The 23,968-nt window shown below is 42.6% G+C and overlaps 2 protein-coding genes across 2 annotated transcripts; one reads left to right on the forward strand and one right to left on the reverse strand.

Moving 5' to 3' along the window:
- The first annotated feature begins 2,355 nt into the window (after window positions 1-2,355).
- Window positions 2,356-17,025, forward strand: LOC306709353 (envoplakin-like). The gene is made up of 22 exons (XM_079177441.1): window positions 2,356-2,515; window positions 5,283-5,382; window positions 5,775-5,929; window positions 6,090-6,213; window positions 6,323-6,454; window positions 6,548-6,589; window positions 6,713-6,874; window positions 7,148-7,255; window positions 7,374-7,469; window positions 7,559-7,669; window positions 9,389-9,535; window positions 9,619-9,773; window positions 9,875-9,972; window positions 10,108-10,280; window positions 10,758-10,936; window positions 11,061-11,199; window positions 12,002-12,195; window positions 12,289-12,439; window positions 12,527-12,610; window positions 12,707-12,847; window positions 12,955-13,047; window positions 13,161-17,025. Exons 1-22 carry the CDS (start codon window positions 2,475-2,477, stop codon window positions 16,716-16,718), a joined length of 6,183 nt encoding a protein of 2,060 aa, XP_079033567.1. The 5' UTR covers window positions 2,356-2,474; the 3' UTR covers window positions 16,719-17,025.
- A 2,794-nt stretch (window positions 17,026-19,819) lies between these two features.
- Window positions 19,820-20,953, reverse strand: LOC306709078 (serotonin N-acetyltransferase-like; the record flags this gene model as incomplete). Its single annotated transcript, XM_079177105.1, has 3 exons — window positions 19,820-20,188; window positions 20,287-20,441; window positions 20,797-20,953. 3 exons carry the CDS (start codon window positions 20,951-20,953, stop codon window positions 19,820-19,822), a joined length of 681 nt encoding a protein of 226 aa, XP_079033231.1.
- Between the last annotated feature and the right edge of the window lie 3,015 nt (window positions 20,954-23,968).

The following is a 23,968-nucleotide window of genomic DNA, read 5'->3' on the forward strand; positions in this document are numbered from 1 at the left end:
GTACAAAGTATAGGACACCACCTTTATGAAACTTCATAAGGAAACCAGTGATACAGGTTCTATTTTCAAAGCACAGATAAATGCTGCTGTCCGTCATAAGTAATGACAGATACTCAAAATGAAAGGACTCTTATCAGGATCGGCATCAAAATAATCTGATGTACATAACTTGGCCATGTGTTGAGGTGACCTGGGCCCCTGGTAGTCATGTATTTGATGTCACAGCAGAGCTGCTGCTCCACCTTAAACACTCATATTATCAAGGACTGAAACCTGTTCACAGGTCAGCGCCTGCTGATAAGATCTGTCGGTGAACAGTACCTGCTACTCAGGAGTGCTGTGGGTGCGGCTCATCTAAATTGCTCTCTGCATATTTACAGAACCGAGGCCTGGAAGTATGTGTGGAACGCTCGCTGTGTAAATACTGTTCTTTCTTTCATGTGTCAATTGTTTTTATTGTTTTTCCGCATCCAGATATGTGACAGCCACACCCTGCTGTTGACATAACCATTTACATTTAAAAAAAACAAAAACACGTTGAGCTTGGACTTATTTAAGTTATGAAGCTTATAAAGTAACACAAGCGTTGAATCAACTATTGTCGTTTTATTTATTAGCGAGAGAGAGAGAGAGAGGGATTACATTGCACAGGTGTTCATGTTATTGTGTCCAACCCTTCCACACCTCAACATACGAGGCCTGGCCTGGACTTTTGAAATATGAACTAGCCCTTATTTCCTATTTCTGAACTTCTAGATTTGTGGTTTTGTGTCTCGTCGTATCTCTTTCCTTTGCTCTGTCTCAGAGGTAGAGCAGGTCGTCCATTAATTGGAGCCGGGGTTAGTTGGGAGCCCGGATCCTCCCGTCCTCATGTTGATTGAACTTGGATAAGATACTGAGACCCTAAGGCTGCGCTTTTGAAAGAGCATTAGAATTAGATCCTGATGAGCAGTGAATGGGTGGGTGTTGACGAAACACAACAACAATGACAATGAAATGGAGGTGATAGTGCGGTAAAATGAATATCGATTAGCCGTTCTGCTAGAGGTCGAGGTAAAGTGAGACTACCCTGCGTCTTCTTTTGCTTCATCAATCATCACCACCTGCTTGTCCCGTCACTCACTCGCTCTCGCTGTCATCTTCTATTGTTTTTCTTCCTTGTCCTGAATCCCTCCCTCTCCCCGCAGGTATGTGTGTGTGTGTGTTGGTTCTAGTAGTAACTGCTCTAGGTGTGCGTCGGACGCACCCACTGCAAGCATGAGACGAAGCAGCATGCAGAATCATTTTTACTCCCAACCCGAGGCGTAAAGAATTTGCATTGTTCGATTCCACCAGCGGCGGTGCCTCCAACTCCCACCCACCCACATTTCTGAGCATGTCTGTGGTTTTTGCCAACAATAACGCACACTCCCTCACATGAAATGCTATGCATGCGCTTGTTATCAGTCTTTCTTTCTTTTTTTTTTGGACTGCAGGTGAAGTTTGCATTCTTCCCTCTCTAGACCTTGACTTGTACACCACTGAGGTAATTCCACAGGGAGTGTGTCCGATAACCGCTGATACTAAATATGTCACTCTGGGGCCGTCGGGTGTAGCAATCCTCAAGGGTTCCAGGATAACTATTATAACTCCGCCAATTATTTAATCAAGAGTTCCGCTGCATTTGCCAAAACTGTGACGCGAACGGGTTGAAAAACAAGTTAAGCCTTTTCCTGCAGTGCTATTGTAGTTAACACTGTTAAACTATGTCACCTGTCCAGTGAACTTTCAACATGAACCTCTACTGCAACTAACTATTCTGATGCTTTGCACATCTCATCATTCAGAAATGTGCCTGTTGTAAGAGCATGGAGCTGCTGATGATGTTGATATCCTGCCATCGAGTAACTAGTTCCGCCGCATTCCGCCGCAATCATACATGTCGAAACAGTGAGTGCTCCATAATGTCCTGCCACGCCTTGTGTTGCGTGGAGCTGATAACACTGATAACAGAGCAGCGGCTCTATCAAGTACGGAGACCACTTCTGGAAGAAAAACACAAACAAAAACACTAAAGTGTACAGAAAATGCAGATAAACTCGTCAAAAGATTATTTAAAGTGAGGTGTCACGAAAATGATTCTGCTCTTTCAGGGTTCATCAGCTGTTTCCTCATCATGCATCTAAACATTTTCATTTTTTTTTAAAGCACATTTCTGAGCAGGCAGACCCATGAAAAACAGCTTTAAGAACTCAACAGGGCAGAGCGAGGAGCGTGGAACAGGTCCGCCCGGTCTGCTCCTCCGCTGCCTTTACTAGAGGACACACCTGCTGGCCTGGGTGGAGCTGAGACAGGTGGACGCTCCTTTAACTTGGAAGGGAGACGCACACAAGAGACGAGAGGGCGTGAGAGGAAAGAGGAGAGGAGAGCGTGAGGTTGGAAGACACAACACTCGTAGTCCGATTACAACAAACCGACCCGAGCAGTCTCCCAAGATGTCGAACAAAAAGGAATACAGTCCTGTGAAGATCAGCAAGTGAGTTCGCTCTGTGTGTGTGTGTGTGTGTGTGTGTGTGTGTGTGTGTCGGGTTACCCTAGTCTCATAACACTGTCCCTTGTCTTGTCCCCTCTCGTTCGCTGTGTTTTCTTCCTAAAGCAGGCTGTTCTTTTGTATCCTGATGATTTACGTTTGCTCAGTGTTTTTATTTCCCGGGACAACACAGTCCACCTCAGGAGTCAGGTGCCAAATGACAAAAAAACAACGATCTGAGTCTCAAAATTCAATTCTGTGTGTTGAATACAAATATTTGCCTTTCATTCATTCCTAAGTGTGGGAGCATGAGCTTTGGAAAATGAATGAATGAGCCCTCCTTTAACACAACGCCTCAGTCTCCTCCTGTTTACTCTGATGTTACCACTGTGTTAGTAACTTTTACATGTTCATCATTGATTGTCCTCTCGTGGCCTTATCCGACTCCTTTACTCATCCGCACTTGTATTGGTTTCTTTGCCCAGGGGGTGTTTCATCAAAGTCTACTTGACTCACTAAATCCATTTTCTGGTGGCACTCAAAAGCTGGTGTTCGGACTCATTAAGCTGAAAGATCAACAGTGTGCCTTCAGTGCTCTAATCCAACCATGACAGTACAATAATAGAGTGTGTACCTTGTTGTCATTGCTATGCGGTGGAACCGGTGGCTGTTTGAGTTAAGGGGAGGGAGTTGGCTCTCGCCGTTATCAATCATGTTTTATGAAGTGCAATAAATGTGTGGACTTCTTGAGAGATTGATATTGAGCAACCTGCACCTGGCTCCTCTCAAAGTGACTTGTCACCCAGGGGAGGGAGGCACACACACACACACACACACACACACACACACACACACACACACACACACACATAGTGTTGAACATTAGCGCTCCTTCACAGAGGGGCGTGTCGTGCAAGCCGAAGGCTCGAGATTGTTACCGACATAAGAGAGAGAGGAAGGGCTGAGGGTGTGGCAGGGCAGCGTCCCTCTGCTGCCGGGTCTGTTTGTCCTCCCCGTCGCAGTGAAACCTGGGCTTTAATGGATGTGAGTGAGTCAGTGAGTGAGTAATGCAGTGAACATGGTTTGGTTATTCCTGATTATGGCGAAAGAAAACAACAGCTGTGTGTTTGTTATGTGGCTCCCAGCAATTCAATGAACTCACCCACATGTTGGACCTTGTGGGACATGTTGGAAGCAGAGATAAGAGCAGAGTTTGAGTGAAGGAGCAGTCAGTGGAGGAGGAGGTATTCAGATCCTGTACTTAAGTACTCATACCACAAGTAAAAGTCCTGCATTGGAAATGTTACTAAAGTAAAAGCATGTAGAAATAATCAGGAAGATGTATCAAATGTAGAAGTTCTCAAAAACGTCCCCTGTGAGTCTATTATACAGGCCTTCTGTATCATTAATGTGTTCATGTTTGTGCAGCATTTTACTGTTGAAGTTGAGCAAATATTGAACTAGTGATGAATTTCATTATGGGTTTGTCTCCTGATTGACTGATTCATTGAAAGGGGATGGCAGCAACATTTAAGAAGCTGGAACCATGATATGTTTGGCATTCTTTCCATAAAAACGCAGAAAATTACTTTCTGTCAATTTACTTATTGTTTCAGCTCTACTCCTGTTTACTGTTGGGTAGTTTAGCATCATCATTTATACGACTGTCACGTGCTTTGCATACAAAAGAGCCCATAACTCGTAACTAATAGAAGTGGGAAGTGACATAAGAAGAAAATACTCAAGAAATAGTATCTGGCTAAAAGTCACATTCCGTCATTGGGAGTGATGAAAGAGAGAGCACTAGAGGAAGTAATCCACCCCGCCTACTACGAGCCATAATGTCTGACTACAACTGTCAAAGCCCCGCAATGAATGACACCGATAAGAGCTGAACGCCACAGTGTGACACATTCACCTGTCACACACAGACAACATTCCTGAGTGTTAATTGTAACACCACCCCCCCATTGTCCTCTACAATGTGTCCCCTGGGTCCTGATCCGGGTGTGTCACAATAAATAGTTGGCCTTCGTATCACAGCCGAGGAGGAATGACAGAACAAACACACAAAGAGCACAAACAGGTCTGCAGAGAGCTGCCCATGAGTGACATGCCGGTGAGGAATTGTGTTGAGCAGGTGAAGGAATCTTCTTTGTTGGTGCCCTCAGTGGGTTTTATGTCCACACCTGAACCATTAAGTCCAGCAAACCTTTTCTGACATGGAGAGCGAAAGTAACACGGTCAAGTTGAAGTGCAACAGCAGCTTTTTAATATGACCGTACGTGGTGGGAAATAACTAACTGCATTTATATTATTATACTTAAATACAACTATGAGGTACTTTACATCTTTTTCAAATACTTTTGTCATCAATACAACATAGTTTTATGTATATATTCTCTATAATATTGTACAATTCTGACATTATTTAGGTGGAGGCTTCAAATAAGCCCGTTTGTGTGTTTTTAAATAGTGCAACTAAACTAAACTTTTATGCTACTCCATTAGTTTTCAGATGGAAACGTCGTGCTCCACTACACTTATTTGACAGCAGTGTTTGCTTTGAAGATCAACATTATACACGCAAAACAGCCGATTCACTGAACAACCGAACAAACTACATATTCGCTTAAAAGTAGATTTTTTTTCCCGATGTATTGAAGTACAAAAACAAGCCATTTAATCACAGTCACAAGATTATATCTTACCTACTTTCTACTAGTGCTAGTTTGAAGGATTTTGACCGTCATCTTTCTGTGCTTTTACCCAGGAGCCAGGCCGCTGACCTGGCTATGGTGGTTTCTCGCATGCAGAAGAATGCAGACCAAGTAGAGAAGAATATCCTGAGCGCAGAGGGGCTGCTGACTGTGGTAAGAAGTCCATGTTGGACTTATGACTTGATATCTATTGCTATTTTGATACCTGAAAGTAATAAGATCAACATACACTGCAGGGAGTTGGTCCTTTAAATGTAAATAAAGTGGTATCAAAACAAGCCTTGGAAGGAAAACCGCCAGTACTAATGTCATGTCATGAATCAGCGTGTTCAGCACTTAGAGATCTGGGAGATGATCACGTGATATGATTTCCAGTTTTTGATGCTGTAAATCAATTTCCAAAAACACAAAACCAGCTTAAATAGGACAAACAGAACTTTAAAGCTTTTTCAAAATCAGATAAACTAAGAAAAACGATTGTCGACGCCGGGGCATTTGTTCTTCTAAACATTGTTTTGAATGTGACAAACACAACGTTCCTGTAGGACACAGAGCGTGATGGGAGGAAGCAGCCCCTGATCCACCAGAAGGAGAACGCAGCCAACCTGGAGCAGGCCGAGGGGCTGCTGAAGGACCTCTTCATGGACGTGGACAAGTCCAAGAGGCTGCAGCACCCGCAGGCCCTCGAGATAGAGAAGGAGTGAGTTTATTAGGGCCCGTCGCACATGCAAACAGACACACCTAAAACTGGCTGTGTCGCATACCTTCAAGATATGCCTGCCAGTGTCATTTCCACATTCCCCTTTTATGCTCCCCACCCATCTACGTACCAATCGCTGAAACGATTTCCTCCTTTTCAGTGTGAAAAACCTCCACGACCGCTGGGTGAAGGACTGTGCCATCTACAGGGACCTGTACGCCCAGGCGCCGGTTTTGCAACCGAAACCGAAGATCGGCTGGGGTCCTCTGCTGGATGGAAAAATGGTCGGTTGGAGTTTAGTCCATCTTTTGTTTCAGTAGCTCATCATCCCAACAAGTCATAAATGTCACAGGTTGAACAATGTTCTGCTTCGCGATTGCCCGTGATTTACAGAAAGAGTTAAAGGGAGACAAATATGGCCCCAACCTGACCGATGTCGAGAAGCAGATAGCGGAGCACAACATCCTGCACCAGGAGATCGAGGCCTACAGCGCCCAGCTGCAGCCCAGCACCACCGACTCACAGGTATAGCGGCACAAAACCACGCATGAACACACTCTGCAGGACTTCACGCAGGATGAATCATTGACCTGTTTCTTTCTCGTTTTTTGTTCGCAGGCGCAGTACGCCGCCCTCAAAGAGAAATATGCTGAGCTTTATGTGAGTTGGGGTTTTTTTTTTCCACTTCTTGACTCTTAAGGCTCTGACGTGTGACTTTGTGCCGCTCGAAGTCCCTTAAAGGATGTGTATGTTTAATGCGCATGCGCGTTGTGCGTTCTGCAGAAGAGCTCCCAGCTGAGACGCAACAACCTGGCCTCTCTGTATGAGTACGTGCAGAGCTGCAGTAAGGAGCTGGGCTACCTGTCGGGCCAACAGGAAAGGATCCTCCAGAGAGACTGGAGTGATCGCATGGGCGACCCTCGAGGCGTCCGCATGGAGTACGAGGTGAGGGTGTCCTGATGGCGACGCCATTATTGATTGATTTTAAAAATGAAAACAAAAGATATTTTGGAGGGATGAATACTACAACGTTGTTTGTCAGGTTACCTTCAAGCATTAATCGTGGAGGGGCCAGTTACACCTGCTTGGGAGCCAAGCAGGTGTAACCTGTAGGGAGCGTAGTAACTGCGTAGCTGCTGGGAGAATTTGATTTGAGTACTTGAAACACTATGTCACGTCTTCTACGTCGCACTTTGTGTTGTTGCTGTTCATAAACAGAAATTCAAAACCACCGGACTGCTGGCACATGAGAGTGAGATCAACAAGCTGCAGGAGGAAGGAGATCGCATCATTGAAAAGAAACACCCTGGCAGCTCAACGATAAAGGTATATCTGCTAGCTGCTTACAACACATATCTACCCTACATAGAGGGATCGCATAGGACTCCTTATGGTCGAATACATTGCATTGAATGACTTTAATCGAGGTGGTTGCTTTTATCAGGCACACAGAGATGCTGTGCAGGCTGAGTGGCAATCCTTCCTCAACTTGTGCCTGGCACAGGAAACACACTTGGACAACGTTGAAGACTACAGGAAGGTAGGTAGCCTCTGACCCCGACCACGCGGTGACAGAATGTCTTCTACTAAATCAACCAGTTCATTAAAGTGACTATTTGTCCAACGCAGTTCCAGCTGGAGGCAGAGACGTTGACCGAGTCCCTGGAGAGGCTCAACTCCGCCATGGACCCAAGGTCTCTGGGCAACAAGAGCAACCCTCAGGTCCTGATGGCGCTGGAGGTACGGCTGTGTTTTCCAAAGTCACGGTTTCTGTGCAGCTCTAGGAAAGTCTTGGAAGAGTATGGAAACGTTGAAATTTGCAGCAAAGCTCTTATCTGCGTGGGAAGAATCGGACGGGTTTGTGTCACATGGTTGATTACAGGGATGCTCAGAGGAGGAGGAGCTGATATGTTATTCAGCTTTCTTTCTTTTTTATAATTCTCAAGTACGAATTAACATACAAGATAAGATTCAAAGTAATCGTATATAAATAGCAAAATATTGATAGAATAATAGAATCATTTAGTTCCATGTCGGCAGTGCAGACAGTGAAAAGGGATGGCAAACAAGATCAATGCCAGCTTTATTTATGCTGTCAGCAGTCCTGACAAATAGATCACAAATAATAAAGTAGTAACAATAGAGTAGCATCCAATCAAATGCTCAAATCAAAGATGTAAATAGAGCTAAAACTACCCTGTTACGCATTATACATATTGCATTTTACATTGAATTAAACATACAGTATAACAGTTTATCATCATTGTCTGTTACAATCCTTTTCTCTAGAGCATTTTTAATCTGTAAGAAATTTGATAGATAGCTTATATATACATAAATCTACAAGTAGGAGGAAACTTAAAGGACCTTCACGTTCATATTTCACTTAAATCCTAAATTGAATGATAAGTATGACCTCAGAGTTTGCTCTGTGATGAAGATGTCTGCATATGAAAAGCTCCCTGTTCAGTTCTTCAACTTTTAGTCACAGTGTTTAGGTTGTTTGCCTCCTGTGTTGACTCACAGTATTTGTTTAGACTATGACGTTTGTTGGGGTCGGTTCCAAGAAGCAGGTTTACTGAGTTATCTCATGTTTTTGAGTCCAAAATGCAGAGCCGGGCCAGTCTGTATAGAACTTCAAATGAATGGTCTTAAAAATCGTCCCAGATTTGGACTAATGTAAACAGAATAAAACAATTCTTAGTCAAAATGTTAGGACTTAGAAGCTTTTTATAAAGAAGCTCAGTGTAACCTTTAGCAAAGGGATTCTTTCGTGCAGTTAATTGTTAGAAAATAAAGACTACAGTTATGTCTGTAATGCCCTTTCTCACTGAAACAGACAATAATAACCTTTTCAAATGTAACTTCTCGGATGTGGGTCACATTTATTTAATGTATCTATCTTTTTAGTTTAGCCTATTTTGGTCATTTTCGACTTGTACAACTCAAATGAAAAATATAAAAACAATAAGTCATCACTTTTCAAATAGTGTCAAACCAAAGGAAGTTTTTAGTGGCCGGAGAGGTGTAGGCTGAACCCTTTTTAAATTGATGATTTTGAACAATTTTATTAAAATTTATGATTCGTATTTCTTTTTTTACATGTGTTATATATAACCAAAAACTCTCAACCAAAAATATAAATACACAGTAGTGTTCATACCTCAGTTTTTCATTCGTTCTAACCTTTGAATGCAAATGACCTTATTTTTTACTTTATATATTAATTATGCTGTTTTGAAGTCCACCGTATTTCTCAAGTTGAGAGCACATCACAGCTTCATGCTCAGCTTGTCACAATCAAGACTTTACCCACAATTCCCTGTGACATTATATCCTGCTTTCACCTGCTCAGCAATAGCCTGATTAGATAATGAAGAAATGCTAAAGTTGGGGATATTGCACGTTATATCCTTGTTTGTTTGCGTTGCTTCTGTTGTAACTCAATAACCCCCCCAGGGAGATGAACCAGCAGTAAAGAGGAATGAGCAGCGCCTGGCTGACCTCAAGCAGCTCAGCGGCACCATCTTGCCTCTGAAGTTACGCCGAATGAAGCCCACCAAAGCCACCACTGCAGTGTCCCTGTGTGACTGGGCAGATAAAGAGGTAGGTTGTGACCAGTCATTTACAGGCGTTTGACATAAAAACAAAAATACTCTTTATTTCATCATCTTCCCTGTGTGGTTCAGGACACAGTGAGGCGTGGCGAGGCGCTAAGCCTGAAGTCAAACTCTGACAATAGGAACTGGGAGCTTCAGACCAGCAGTGGGAAGACCAGAACCCTACCTGGGGCATGTTTCATGGTCCCTCCACCTGATGCCGAGGCGCTGGAGAAAGTCAACAGGTACAGAGTGCAAACACACCCCCTACATTCATATCTTTTCCTTCCATTGTTTTGTTATGTGATGGATTTTAATGAAACATTGGATGTCTATGTGTGTCCAGTCTGGACAGAGCACTGACGGATCTAAAGAGCCATAGATCTGTACTAATGGAATCCCTGAAGAACCCCATTATGGAGGTGGTCCGCCCTCAGAAGGCAGGTGAGAAGAAAGACATCTTAACAGGACAGCATTATTTTGTCTTCCCTGTCTGCAAGACCGCGACAGAATCTTTGCTCGGAGATTTAAGCTCATCTGACATTTCATTGTACAGTTATTGTCTTTGCTCGTCCTCAGTCGCTGTTCAAAGTGCACCAGACGATCCCAGAGCTGCCGAGCTAGCCAGTGAAATAGACAAGATCAACAAAGCCCTGGATCGGAGCGAAAAAGAAGTCCTGAGTCGACTCAGAGCCCCGCTGGACAACCGCAACCCCACAGAAGACCTGGCGAACAGACTGCAAGAGCACGAGGTGAACATGAGAAACACTATGCTTTGACAAGAAAGGTTACAGTTTCGTCATCTTCGTCATCATCAATGCGGCTTCCTCCACCGTTGGAGAGCTCAGTTCAGTTCCGCCCTGAGCAAAGATTCCTCAAAGGGGAGATTTTAAGGCCCCTAAACGAGGCTCTTCCTTTGCACAATCTGCATTTTCTTTTAATGCCGTTAAAGAATGGAATCTGAAAACCTGCACAGAGTTTTTTTGTCAGTATTAATTCAGTAATTTTAGTAAGTTTATATTTATTCCTATGAAGTGTGTATGCGTACTTCTGCGTGGGCATCACTAGTTTGTTGGTCCATTTGTAGTGGAGATGCTAGGTTTTGCTCTATGTTGTATTGTTTCCTTTACCTGTCAAGGGGCATGGTCCCTTGTATGAATACAAATAATAAACTAAAACTAAACACCGCTGTCTTGTAGTGATCAGTAACACCTTGTGATTTCCTCCAGAAATGTGCTCAGACTGTGAGAAAGCTGGAGTCTGAGAAGTCTGCGATCCAGAGACAGATGGAGCCTCTTCTGGCCAAGAAGCCCCTGGGACCCATCTCCTCTACACTGGCCCTCAAACTCACCGCTGCCGACAACAAGATTGATAACATCAACACCCTCCTCGACCTTTATAACAAAAAGTAAGACGAGTTTCCCTTTCATCTGATTTTTGAATTAAGGCAAGAAGCACATTTTTATTTTTTAAACATTATCTTCCGATATCTTTTTCGGTATTACCTTCTGTGTTTCTCTCCTCTTAACCAGAGCTACAGCCTCCATGTTCCTTGAGAAGCAGAAGCAGAATGTTGAAGGCATCGTCTCTGGGTTTGAGAACAAGCTAGCTAAAGATGGCGCCATTCTTGATCAACCGAACGTCCTCCCGAGTCGCCTCCAGAAGCTGCAGGTGTTGTACTATATAATGCAACCAAAAACAGTCAAAGATTTAACAATTTCACGATAGGCTTATATGAGGGGACAGAGCATGGGATGCCCCAAAAGTAGTGATGTAACGGACCACTGCCGATCCGCGATCCGTACAGATCGCCCCTTTATTTCACACTGTGCTGGTTAACCTAAACTGTGTAATTAATCTGTGGTTCACATGCATGCTGAACGACGGGTTAATTACACAGTTCAAGTTAACCAGCACAGTGTGAAATAAACTTTTCCAGACGATCGTTATTCGCCAATATTCAGTACAATATGCGATCAGGACATCAGCATTCATGCTTTTCTAGTCGCCAATCTTTGATAATGTTACATTGTAAACAACCAAACCATGTATTAATCAACATGAGGAGAGCTAGTAAGGTTAGCAGCACCGCTAACAGCCAACGAACGAAGGTTACATTATGATGCGTTCAATCAAAATTGTGTTAGTACAATATAGATGACTATAACAAAGTAAAATGATAACATTTAGAATGTTTGATGGTTTACACTAACTTCAGAGCCGTTGAAATATTTTTATGGACAGTAAAAATAAAATATTCTGGAGCATTGTACACCAATAATCAAACAGCAAAGGGATCTGTATGTGCCAATATGGCTTATCAATAATCAGGGATCTCTAAAAGTTATGTTTGCTCCCTTTTTTCTTTTGGATCTCCGATCCGGGAGTTTTATGATCCGTTGCACCACTAACCCAAAAGGGATCCAAACCTGTAGATTTCTTTATCTCAGTTCTTTCTCCTTATTCCAAACAGCTTACGCGTCAGGATGTGGCCTCAAAAAAGGATGAGTTGACTAAATTAGGCAGAGACTTGGACCTGACAGAGAAAGCGAGCCAATCCTTGCAGAGGAGTTTCAATGAATACTGTCCAGACATCCGCCGCCAGGAGAATGAGGTGAAACAGCTGAGGGGCCGTTACACAAATGTCAACAATCAGCTCCAGGACAGGTGAGTAAAACAAGATTCGGGAATTGTTTCAACTGTATTTGTGTTTTTTTTAAACTTTTATTTAAAATGGATGTTTTTGACATTTGGCTTTAGGTCTGGTCTCATAAAGGAAGCAACCAATAAAAACCAAGATTTCCAGACTGCTGCGCAGTCGCTGGATTTCTTCTTGGTAAATTTGCCCAATAATGCGATCAAACCTACAGATGATGTGGCTCAGATAACAGCCAAGCAGAACTCTCAGAAGGTTGGTAGGATCATTTCTTGACATACATTAACCTGTCTCCAACTGTACATACAAACTAACTCTGTGTGGATGTCATGTCTTGTTTAGAAAGTGATTGAGGACATCAAGAGGAAATCTGGCGATTTAGACCAAGTCCAGAATCTTTCCCGGGATCTGCAGGGCGTCTTGAATGTGAGTTCAGAGAATACGATTATGCTCATTTACAGTTGATTAGGTATGCCCTTCCAGGTACATAATCCCTCAATCTTTAAATACATTTCCTTTCAGGAGTATGCTGTTAAGTCAAACACTTACCGTAGCACTCTGAATGATGATGATGATGATGATGAAGATGAAGATGACGACGATGATAAACCTGTCCTAAAGAAACGTCAAACTTCAACTCTGGCTCGGGCTGTACAGAGAAAGGTACTCTTATGGACAAACACCGAAAGTACATTTAGAACTCAAGACAAATCTCTAACTTTTCTCTAAAATGTTTACTAAACTAATTTTGCCTTCTGCTTCTATCACAGGAGCAAGATCTACTGAACCATTTCTCCGAGGTGTCTGCAGAAAACGACCAGCTACTCAGACAGTTGGGGACGGCGAAGAACATCAAAGCCATGGTACGATATTATGGAATCAAAATAACATCAACAACTCTCAAGTAATAGAAGAATAATTCCCAGTGTTTCCTGCCCCAAATAACCCTCTTCTTTGTCCTTTTATTCATGTACAGAATCAAGAGAAAGTTAGTCAGGTGGTGGTCAGTCAGCAGATACAGCTACAGAGCCAGAGGAAGGACCTGGAGGAGAGTGGTAGTCTGAAAAGGGAATTAATTGAGGAGGTTGACAGGCGTGTACACGCTGAAAGAGACCTGGAAACATACCGTAAGAGGTTTGTGTCTCTGAAGAATAGGAGAGGAGTGGAGAGGTTGGAGGAGAAGGAGGTGGTGCAATACTACCGTGAACCCAAACTGGAGGTGGAAATAAAGTCCTTGAAAAATCGGATCCAGGATGAATCATTGAAAAGGTCAAGAACCAATTCAGAGATAGACATTATAAATGATAGGATTATCAAAGTAGAAAGACAGCTGATTAAAGTCGAACCAAAACTGCTGACCAGGCTACTGACTGAATACGAGAGAGACCCACAGCTTGACAAAGATGCCGTCAAGATGAGAGATGAAATCCGCAGGCTACAACTGGAGCTCCAAACGAGAGATACTGAGGCAGTTCAAGTGAAAACTGAGATCACGGTTCTGTCTCAGCAGAAACAAAAAACCAGGGAAAGAGTTGTTAAGAAAGAAGTGGTCAGGCTTGAAAAGGATCCGGAGATGCTGAAAGCTGTTCTCACTTTCCAAAGTGATATCTCGGAGGAGGAACTCCGGTGTCAGTCGCTGAACGATAGCATCTTTAGCACAAGGAGTCAGATAAACACACTAGAGAGGGTCATTCCCACCATCCAACCCAAGATAGTCACCAAGGTGGTGAAGCAAGTAAAACAAGATGCAGAAATGCTGGAAGAGTCGAAGAAACTACGAATAGCCTTGGAGGAGGAGAATCATGAGAATGTGATCTTGATGAAGGACCTGTCCACCTTGCAGCTACGCTACAGTGAGGTGGACAAGGTCAGGGCTAAAGTCGAGGTCAAGGAGATCATCAATGAGATCTACAGAGTTGATCCTGAGACGGAAATTGAGCTGGTGCGTCTGAAGAAAGAGCTGCAGGATTGCAGTCGTAACCGGGCAGACCTGGAGAAAGACATCAAGATACTGATAACTACTCTGACCACCCTGCGCGCTCAGAAACCCAAAGTAGAGTACAAAGAGGTGACCCAGGAGCTGATCAAGGAAGAGAAGAGCCCAGAGGTCACCAGAGAATTGCAAAGGCTGAACAACCAAGTCTCCCGTCTGCTAGTCAACTACGAAACCACCCTGGAGCTGCTGACCCACCTACGTAAAGAAAGAGACGAGCTGAAAGTGGAAAAATCCAAGGTGGAGACCAAGCTAGTCAATAAAGAGCTCATCAAATATGAAAACGATCCACTTCTTGAGAAAGAGGCTGACAGACTTCGGAGGAATGTAAGAGAAGAGACTCAACAACGTCGCATTGTGGAGGAGTGTGTCTTTGACCTCCAGAACCAATACATTGTCCTTGAAAGGCAGAAGCCAGAGGAAAAGATTGTCATGCAGGAAATGGTGCGTCTGCAGAAGGACCCCAAGCAGATAGTGGAGCATGATAAGTTGAACAAGAATCTGGACGACGAAATGAAAAGCCGCAGAAAGTTTGAAATAGAGGTCAGACAGCTCAGAGCCCTAATTCAAGACAAAGAGAATACCCTGGCTCAGATGGACGATCGTCAGAAGAAGATTCAAGTAGAGTCAGAGCTAAGGCAGATCAAATCTCGCATTTTTGAACTGGAAAACTCTCCGTCGCCCGTTGAGGAAAGGATTGTCATCGAGGAGGTCCTGAAAGTGGAGAGGGACCCTAAGCTGGAAAAACTTACTGATGGTATACGTACCGACATGGAGAATGAGGGCACCAATATCAGCCGTCTAGAGAGAGAAATCCGCAACCTGAAGCTCAGGTTGGAAATTCTACAAAAGGAGAAGTCAATTGAGAAGGTTGTTTACAGAGAAGTTGTTCGTGTAGAGAAAGACCCGACAGTGGAGGCTGAAAGGGAACGTCTTAGAGATCTCGTAACACAGGAGAGAAATCTCAGGCGTGATCAGGAGGATAACACTCAGAACATCCGGATCCGAATGACTCACATGCAGTCATCGCAGTCTGTAACTTCTCACGAGGAGACCACTCTCATCACCAACAGAGAGGCTCTGCAGAGAGAGAAGGAGGATATGCTCAGACAGCTCAAAATGCTAGAGTCTCAAAGACAGAGCATCAGCATAACGTTCCAGCAACAGTCAAAGCTGATGAGTGAGAGAAACCAGAATGTACGGCAAAGGGGTCTTAAAACGTCCACTGAGATACAGCGGATGGAGAAAGAAATCCTCAAGGAAAAAGACAAAGTACACCAGAGAGACACAATCATCATCGATTTGCAGAACAAGATCCAGACTGAGGACCACTCTGAAACGCAGACAAGGGAGACAAATCTTTCCACGAAGATCACCATCATGGATCCAGAAACTGGGAGAGACATGTCTCCCTATGATGCCTATTTGCAGGGGCTAATTGATCGCAACCAATACATTCACCTGGCAGAGTTAGAGTGCGACTGGGAGGAAATCACCTCAACTGGTCCAGATGGGGATACAACAATTCTACAGGATCGTTCAAGTGGGAAGCAGTACTCTATCAAGGATGCTCTGAGGGATGGTCGCTTGACCCAGTATGACGTTGCGCGCTACAAGGACGGGAAAATATCCATTTCTGAGTTTGCCCTCCTTGTTGCAGGGGAAAGCAGAAAGCCCATCGTTCCTCCAATAATCCCCAAATCCCCCACCAGCCGCACCCCAACCAGTCCCTTGAACGCAATGCCAAACTCCCTGAGGTCCTCCTATTCCGGCCTCAACACTCAATATCACAGTGGCAGTTTGAACAACCTCAGTCAACATCACAGTGGCAGTTTGAACAACCTCAGTCAACATCACAGTGGCAGTTTGAACAACCTCATTGCTTCGCCAGGTGATGAGCAGTTTCCCATCTCTGGTATTTTAGACATCACCACGGAAAGCCGCATGTCTGTGCGAAGTGCCCTGACCCGCAAACTCATTGATGCCGACACAGCTCTGAAGCTGCTCGAGGCACAAGCAGCCTCCGGGGGAATTGTCGATCTCACCATTAAGGACAAACTTTCTGTCCACAAGGCAGCTGAACGAGGTCTCATTGACTCAAGTGACATGTACAAGCTTCTGAATGCCCAGAAGGCCTTCACTGGAGTTGAGGATCCCACGACCAAAGACCGTCTCGCAGTGGGACAGGCTGCACAGAAAGGGTATATTCCCCAAGAAAATGCCAGGAGGTACATGGAGGCGCAGTACCTGACCGGTGGGTTTGTGAATCCCGCTAAAGCAGGACGCCTAACTGTCGAAGAAGCTCTTGCCAGTAATATTATTGACAGCACAACAGCTAAGGAGCTGCAAAATGAAGCTTCCCACACAAAAGAGCTGATAGACCCCATTACTAAAGAGAAGATATCATACAAGCAGGCAATGCAGAGGTGTAAGAGAGACACCAGCACGGGCCTCTTGCTGCTTCCTGCAGCCTCCACTGATTCTACAACTGCCCCATCATACTCAAGCTATCGTTTCAGTTCCTCCAACAACAGATACTAGATGTGAAGTTAAAGATATTTTATTTGCTGCAGCCACTGGTGCTAGAGGGTTTGTGACAACGCTAAGTGACCTACATAAAGATAAAAATGACCATTATTATGTTCACACACTTTTTAAAAACACTGAAAAAACTAACTACATTTTTGGTAAAGCTGTACATGTGGATCTGCTTTTTTTGAGTACTATTTTGGGATCTGCTGTAAAAATGAGGGTAATATTTGTTTTATATGGTAAATATGGTATATGTATTTTTCAGCACTCTCAAGCTAAATCTTTCATTGGTGCTTATTAAACTACTAAAGCCTCGCATACATTTTTCTGTCTTGTTATTTGAAATGTCAACAGTTGAATCGTCAAACCATATATGGGTAAACAGAGTCAATTTGGGGTGTCCACAACACAATAATGTGGACGATCAAATGATGGTCTTCATTCTGAATCATCTACTGTATCTTAATACTTTAGCTGTACCTAATGTACAATGCTCGTAAACCCCGATGAGTCATGTTCTTGGAAATAATGGATTAAGGATACAGATTATATATGACTCAAGCATGTAATGTGTGAAAGTAAACAAGGTCAAACTCGGGTCTACATGGATGAAACGTGTCTAATAAAATCGAAAACATTAGGACCGGGACCCACAGAGTGAGCTACCTTTTCAGCAGGCATAAGTTTCAGTAACTGACGTCCGTAAAGGATTTTCCTTTGTGGTCTCACAAAAAAAGGTAGACAAAGGTCCAAAATCCCTTTTTCCTGGCAAGGGGGGGATTTGTCTGAAAGACCCGATCTGACCCCACAGTGGAGTTTACAGTAAACGCTGTTGATGTGGGAATATGTTTGAAGCCTCTCTGCTGGGAAGTCTGAATGCCAGATTACCCGGTGACTGAAAGGACTTTGTGGGATTACTGAACATGAGCCTGTCTGGAGGCTGAAGTGGCCCCACTCTGTGTCTAGAGGTGGTGGGGGGTGGGGGTGGGGGTGGGGGGTTATTGGGCAAAGTGTACTTACTACCTGTAGGCTGGAATAAAATTCTGGATTCTTTTTTCCCAGTCAATCAATGGCACAGTGATCTAAACGCATGTGTGATAACGTCCTTCCTATAAAAGCCTGCTAAATAGCCAAGAGTGCCACAGCATCACATACAGTATGTGGAAACACAAAGGGCACATGTGCACTGACTGGACCATTGCCTGAGTGATGGTAATTGCCAGCTCCTTCTTGTTATAATGGATTATTGTTGCCATAATACTAGACCGCAGTGCTGATGGTTTAAGCCCTGACAATGAGCATTTGCACATTTGTCTCTGATTCATTCTGTCTATAAATGATGATGGCGAAGCCTCCTCTACGCCTGCCCTGCAATCATGCCAACGCCATATCAATTAGCATTTAAAGCTCTCTTCCTGACTCTATTTTACCTCTTCATACAGCACTATCAGGAGCAGTGACAATATTCAGAGATGGAAAAAATATGTTGCTGGGTCAGGGAGGTGCTTTATTATTGTTCAAAACTAAACATCAATACAGACATACACAACATTAGAACAGAAAATATGAGTCATAGGCATCAATCTGACAATCATACACTAAAATGCATTCACTAAAAGTGTCTTGCTCATCATCGGTTGAATACCTCTGCCTGAGGAAATAAACTCCAGCAAAGCACAGACTTCCCCGACAGCCAACTGTGCAAAGATGCCAGCTGGCAGCATCAGCTTGAAACCAATGATGCTTCAAGCCATCTTCATTCTGCAAATTTCTGTCCATGACTTCATTTATATATCGCCAAAAATAAACCTCCACAAAGTCCAATTGACCAGTGAGATTTACAAAATGAGTCTCAACCTGAGAGAGTTTAGGTTCCTGAGAGTGTCATGATGACCTCATACTTCAGATTACCACCCTGGTGTACAACGTGTGAAAAGGTGGTGAATCAGTAGCATTGATCTGATGCTACTATTGTATCAACGTGTCAATCTTAGATTTAAAAGATACATTTGTCAGTTTGTCTCTGACTTCAGCATTTGTCATTTTCAACTTGATTTTGAAGTTAAATTGTTTACTTGGCGGGGAAACAATTTGTATTTTGTGTATCGGCCACCATATTTTAGTTGCTGGTAATATGAACAGTATTTACATCAGACTTCAAACATCTTCATCCGGCTCACTGTGTGCTGGTACTGACTGAAGTTCTGGGTCATTTTTCCAAGTGGACACTGAGCTTGCCCTTCAGAGGAGCGGGAGCTGCTCACCCTTGCATGTTAGTGGATTAGACAGAGACCGTGTCATGGATTAAAGCGCCATTCAAGAGCGTGAGGCTTCCCACTGGCTGACCTCCACAGGTCGGAGCTAGCTGAAGATACTTGCATAAAGACAGGGTCATTATACTACAGAAAATACTTTAACTATAAGTAATAGTTAATGAGGTATGCAAGGTAATGTTTGATGTGATAAACTCGTCAATCAGTGTATGTACAAGACTTATATTTTGGATCAGACAAAATCAAAATCATAAATTTTTCATTGTAAAAAATGTGTATAAAACATTTTATTGAAATTGTGATAATGTGACAGACACACACAAAAAGACAAACATCACCATACAAAGTCTTGATGTGCAGATGAGTGCAGTTCTCCTATGTTTACAACAGCTAAAGCCCTCTAATAGAGCTGGAGAACAGGAGCTGCGGTTGAGCAGCTAAAGCCTGGTCGCTGACGTCAGTCCATAGTTGTGTGGAGAGCCCAGAAAGGTGCTAAGCAGCAGAGCTTAGTCTAAATGTCGACACAACACAGCATCACTGTAACGCCAGTGACAGAGCCAACACACTACTCTACTCACAGGTGAGGGAAAAAAACACAAAGTGGACTAATACATCACATTTTAGTACATTCTTGTTTTTATTGGACACAATAAGAGAATTTCTCACAAGATAGATTCAGAATAATCAGTATTAGAGAGGGAAAAAAAGGGTCCAACAAAACAATCAGCAGCCGCTCAAACTGAGAAAAACCTGACACACCCTCCAAAAGAGTGCAACACTATAGTGCTCAATGAAAGACAGCCTGCGCCGATAACTCATATATCTCAATGTAATACATCATACACCAACGTGTTCATCAGTCTTCGCCAGTGGCAGAGTCAAGGGATGCTGAGGGAAACGGATTGCCTCACTGTTGCGCCGCATGTACGCGTGGCCGCTGATCGGGTACCACATCTCCGTGAAGGTCAGGTTGGCCACGGTGATGGCGCAGCGCCCCAGCACCTTGAAGCCCGACTTGAGGTAGAAGGGAATGAGGATGTCTTCGCACATGAGCACTGCCCGGCGCACGTTGGGCTGGCAGCGGAGATACTGCAGGTAACGCCACATCAGGATGGGCCCTTTGCCCTGCTGCCTGAAGGTGCGGTGGACCGCGAGGATGTGGATGTGGACGGTGGAGCCGCGGGGCTTGTGGAGAGTCAGTGCGTCCTGGAGGAAAAAGTGGTTAGACGTCATAATTACTTATAGCCTATATATACGCGTATGGTGATCGTTATGGTGAACTGGTAAAGCGCACGGTGTCGTACCTCAGTGAGTCTGTCCTTGTCCCAGAGAGAGCCGATGATAAACGCCACCAGCCGACCCTCCTCGATCCAGCCCATGGACAACTCTGGACACAACGTGAGGAAGTGACGCACCTCATCCAGGTGGAGGGGACACTCACCTGACACTGATATAAATGCTGAGAGAAAGAGGGGGAGAGAGGGAGAGAGGGAGAGAGAAAAAAATAGTTTGGCACTACTTTTTTGCACTCTTAAAGGCGGTGCAAATTACCGAATAAACATTTAGATAAATGCCGAATGCAGATTTAACATCTTTAAAATGTGAATTAAATAATATCTGCCCACTGATTGAATTAAATGCAACAGGGTAATTAGATCTCTCGATTTGGAGATCTCGACATGCTTTTACGCAAAGTCCTCTGTCGATTTAATGCTTCCTTTCACTCAGTGAAACTTCACAGCGGGTTTGTAAGGTATTCTTCAGCGGAGCGGATCTCTGCTCCACTACATCAACGGATGAGAAGAGTAACTTACCTTCTCGCTCGATTTCAAAGACGCATATGGCATCCTGCGTGTTGAGCGGTCGGACTTCGCTGGCGGGAAGAGTGTGTCTCCTTTGCATACCGGGGGAAATCGACGGCGTTGGCTGCATTGGTTTGATGAAAGGCTGCAAGCTAACGACGGACATCATACGACGGCACTCCCCTCCCCTTCTCGAAAAACTTCTCCTCTTGAGTCCTTCTTTCCCGCTCAGCAGGATCACCTCGGTCAGGCCCTGCGACGACAACAGGATGGTTTGTCTCCGTATTTATAGGAAAGCTTTCCCGTCTGTCACCAGCCAGCTCATTTGCATTTGAATATTTGATGTCAGTGAATGAATGAATGAATGAAGGTCACAACTGTGTGGGGCAATTTACTGAACCCTATAATTAACTGCGTCCATTGTTGGTTTTTGCCTCTAATTGACAGATACTAACAAATTATTTTCTATGAACCACCATCTCCGGCATATTTACAGCAGGTTTTTCCACGCATGTTAGGGAGGCACGTCCAGGATCAGCACACAGACAGTTTACAAAGGTTTGGGTAAAGTGACACCAACATGTTCCCAGTTAAACTGCATTTCAAGACATCACAAGTGACTGGTCAGTGCAGTAGCCTAAATCAAATGTGCATGTGCATTTCTCCCCCATTATTGCTTTCCAACTTAATGATTAAAACAATTAAGAAAAAAAAAGCTTAACACACGTTTGATGTTTTCCAACACGCCCTGACGGCTATAGGCGACACTTACCGGAGGATGTTGAGCCGTGTGCTGGTGAGATTCTGCGGACTGACCAGCTCCTCTTCTCTGCCTCTATCTCACCTGCTCCGCCGCAGACGTCTCTCTTCATTATGAGGTGATTATTACTATGCGTCACATGATGAAGGATTACACCTACACAAGTTGTTTCCACAACTCGGCGCATTACCGACACGTTATCTCCTCTCTGACCCAGCACAACATGTTCACATCGCAGTGTGTTTTGGAGAAATTGACAACCGTCTGCATTAGAGGTAATATGAGTCTGTGATTCATTTTGACAGCCTGATTGGTCAATGCACAATGAATTTATAATAATAATCACATGGATTTATCTAAGATTACACAGGCCGGTTTCTACCTTGTGTCTAAGAGCTGGCAGTCGCTGCTACACAACCTCCTGGACAACTTTGAGTATTTGACTCAGAGTATAACATTTGACTCAGAGTATAGCATGTTGAATAAAGTTATAGTATAGCATGTTGAATAAAGTCATAGTATAGCATGTCGAATAAAGTCATAATAAAGTCATAGTATAGCATGTCGAATAAAGTCATAGTATAGCATGTTGAATAAAGTCATAGTATAGCATGTCGAATAAAGTCATAATAAAGTCATAGTATAGCATGTCGAATGAAGTCATAGTATAGCATGTTGAATAAAGTCATAGTATAGCATGTCGAATAAAGTCATAATAAAGTCATAGTATAGCATGTCGAATGAAGTCATAGTATAGCATGTTGAATAAAGTCATAGTATAGCATGTTGAATAAAGTCATTGTATAGCATGTTGAATAAAGTCATAGTATAGCATGTCGAATAAAGTCATAATAAAGTTATAGTATAGCATGTTGAATAAAGTCATAGTATAGCATGTTGAATAAAGTCATAGTATAGCATGTTGAATAAAGTCATAGTATAGCATGTCGAATAAAGTCATAATAAAGTTATAGTATAGCATGTTGAATAAAGTCATAATAAAGTCATAGTATAGCATGTCGAATAAAGTCATAATAAAGTTATAGTATAGCATGTTGAATAAAGTCATAGTATAGCATGTTGAATAAAGTCATAGTATAGCATGTTGAATAAAGTCATAATAAAGTCATAGTATAGCATGTCGAATAAAGTCATAATAAAGTTATAGTATAGCATGTCGAATAAAGTCATAATAAAGTCATAGTATAGCATGTCGAATAAAGTCATAATAAAGTCATAGTATAGCATGTTGAATAAAGTCATAGTATAGCATGTTGAATAAAGTCATAGTATAGCATGTTGAATAAAGTCATAGTATAGCATGTTGAATAAAGTCATAGTATAGCATGTTGAATAAAGTCATAGTATAGCATGTCGAATAAAGTCATAGTATAGCATGTCGAATAAAGTCATAGTATAGCATGTTGAATAAAGTCATCATAAAGTCATAGTATAGCATGTTGAATAAAGTCATAGTATAGCATGTTGAATAAAGTCATAATAAAGTCATAGTATAGCATGTTGAATAAAGTCATAATAAAGTCATAGTATAGCATGTTGAATAAAGTCATAGTATAGCATGTTGAATAAAGTCATAGTATAGCATGTTGAATAAAGTCATAATAAAGTCATAGTATAGCATGTTGAATAAAGTCATAGTATAGCATGTTGAATAAAGTCATAATAAAGTCATAGTATAGCATGTCGAATGAAGTCATAGTTTAGCATGTTGAATAAAGTCATAATGAATTCATAGTATAGCATGTTGAATAAAGTCATAGTATAGCATGTCGAATAAAGTCATAGTATAGCATGTTGAATAAAGTCATAGTAAAGCATGTTGAATAAAGTCATAGTATAGCATGTCGAATAAAGTCATAGTATAGCATGTCGAATAAAGTCATAGTATAGCATGTCGAATAAAGTCATAGTATAGCATGTCGAATAAAGTCATAGTATAGCATGTTGAATAAAGTCATAGTATAGCATGTTGAATAAAGTCATAGTATAGCATGTTGAATAAAGTCATAGTATAGCATGTTGAATAAAGTCATAGTATAGCATGTCGAATAAAGTCATAGTATAGCATGTCGAATAAAGTCATAGTTTAGCATGGCGAATAAAGTCATCATAAAGTCATAGTATAGCATGTTGAATAAAGTCATAGTATAGCATGTTGAATAAAGTCATAATAAAGTCATAGTATAGCATGTTGAATAAAGTCATAATAAAGTCATAGTATAGCATGTTGAATAAAGTCATAGTATAGCATGTTGAATAAAGTCATAGTATAGCATGTTGAATAAAGTCATAGTATAGCATGTTGAATAAAGTCATAGTATAGCATGTCGAATAAAGTCATAGTATAGCATGTTGAATAAAGTTATAGTATAGCATGTTGAATAAAGTCATAGTATAGCATGT

This window comes from Pholis gunnellus (genome assembly GCF_910591455.1).
Source record: "Pholis gunnellus genome assembly, chromosome: 17".
Lineage (NCBI taxonomy): Eukaryota > Metazoa > Chordata > Actinopteri > Perciformes > Pholidae > Pholis > Pholis gunnellus.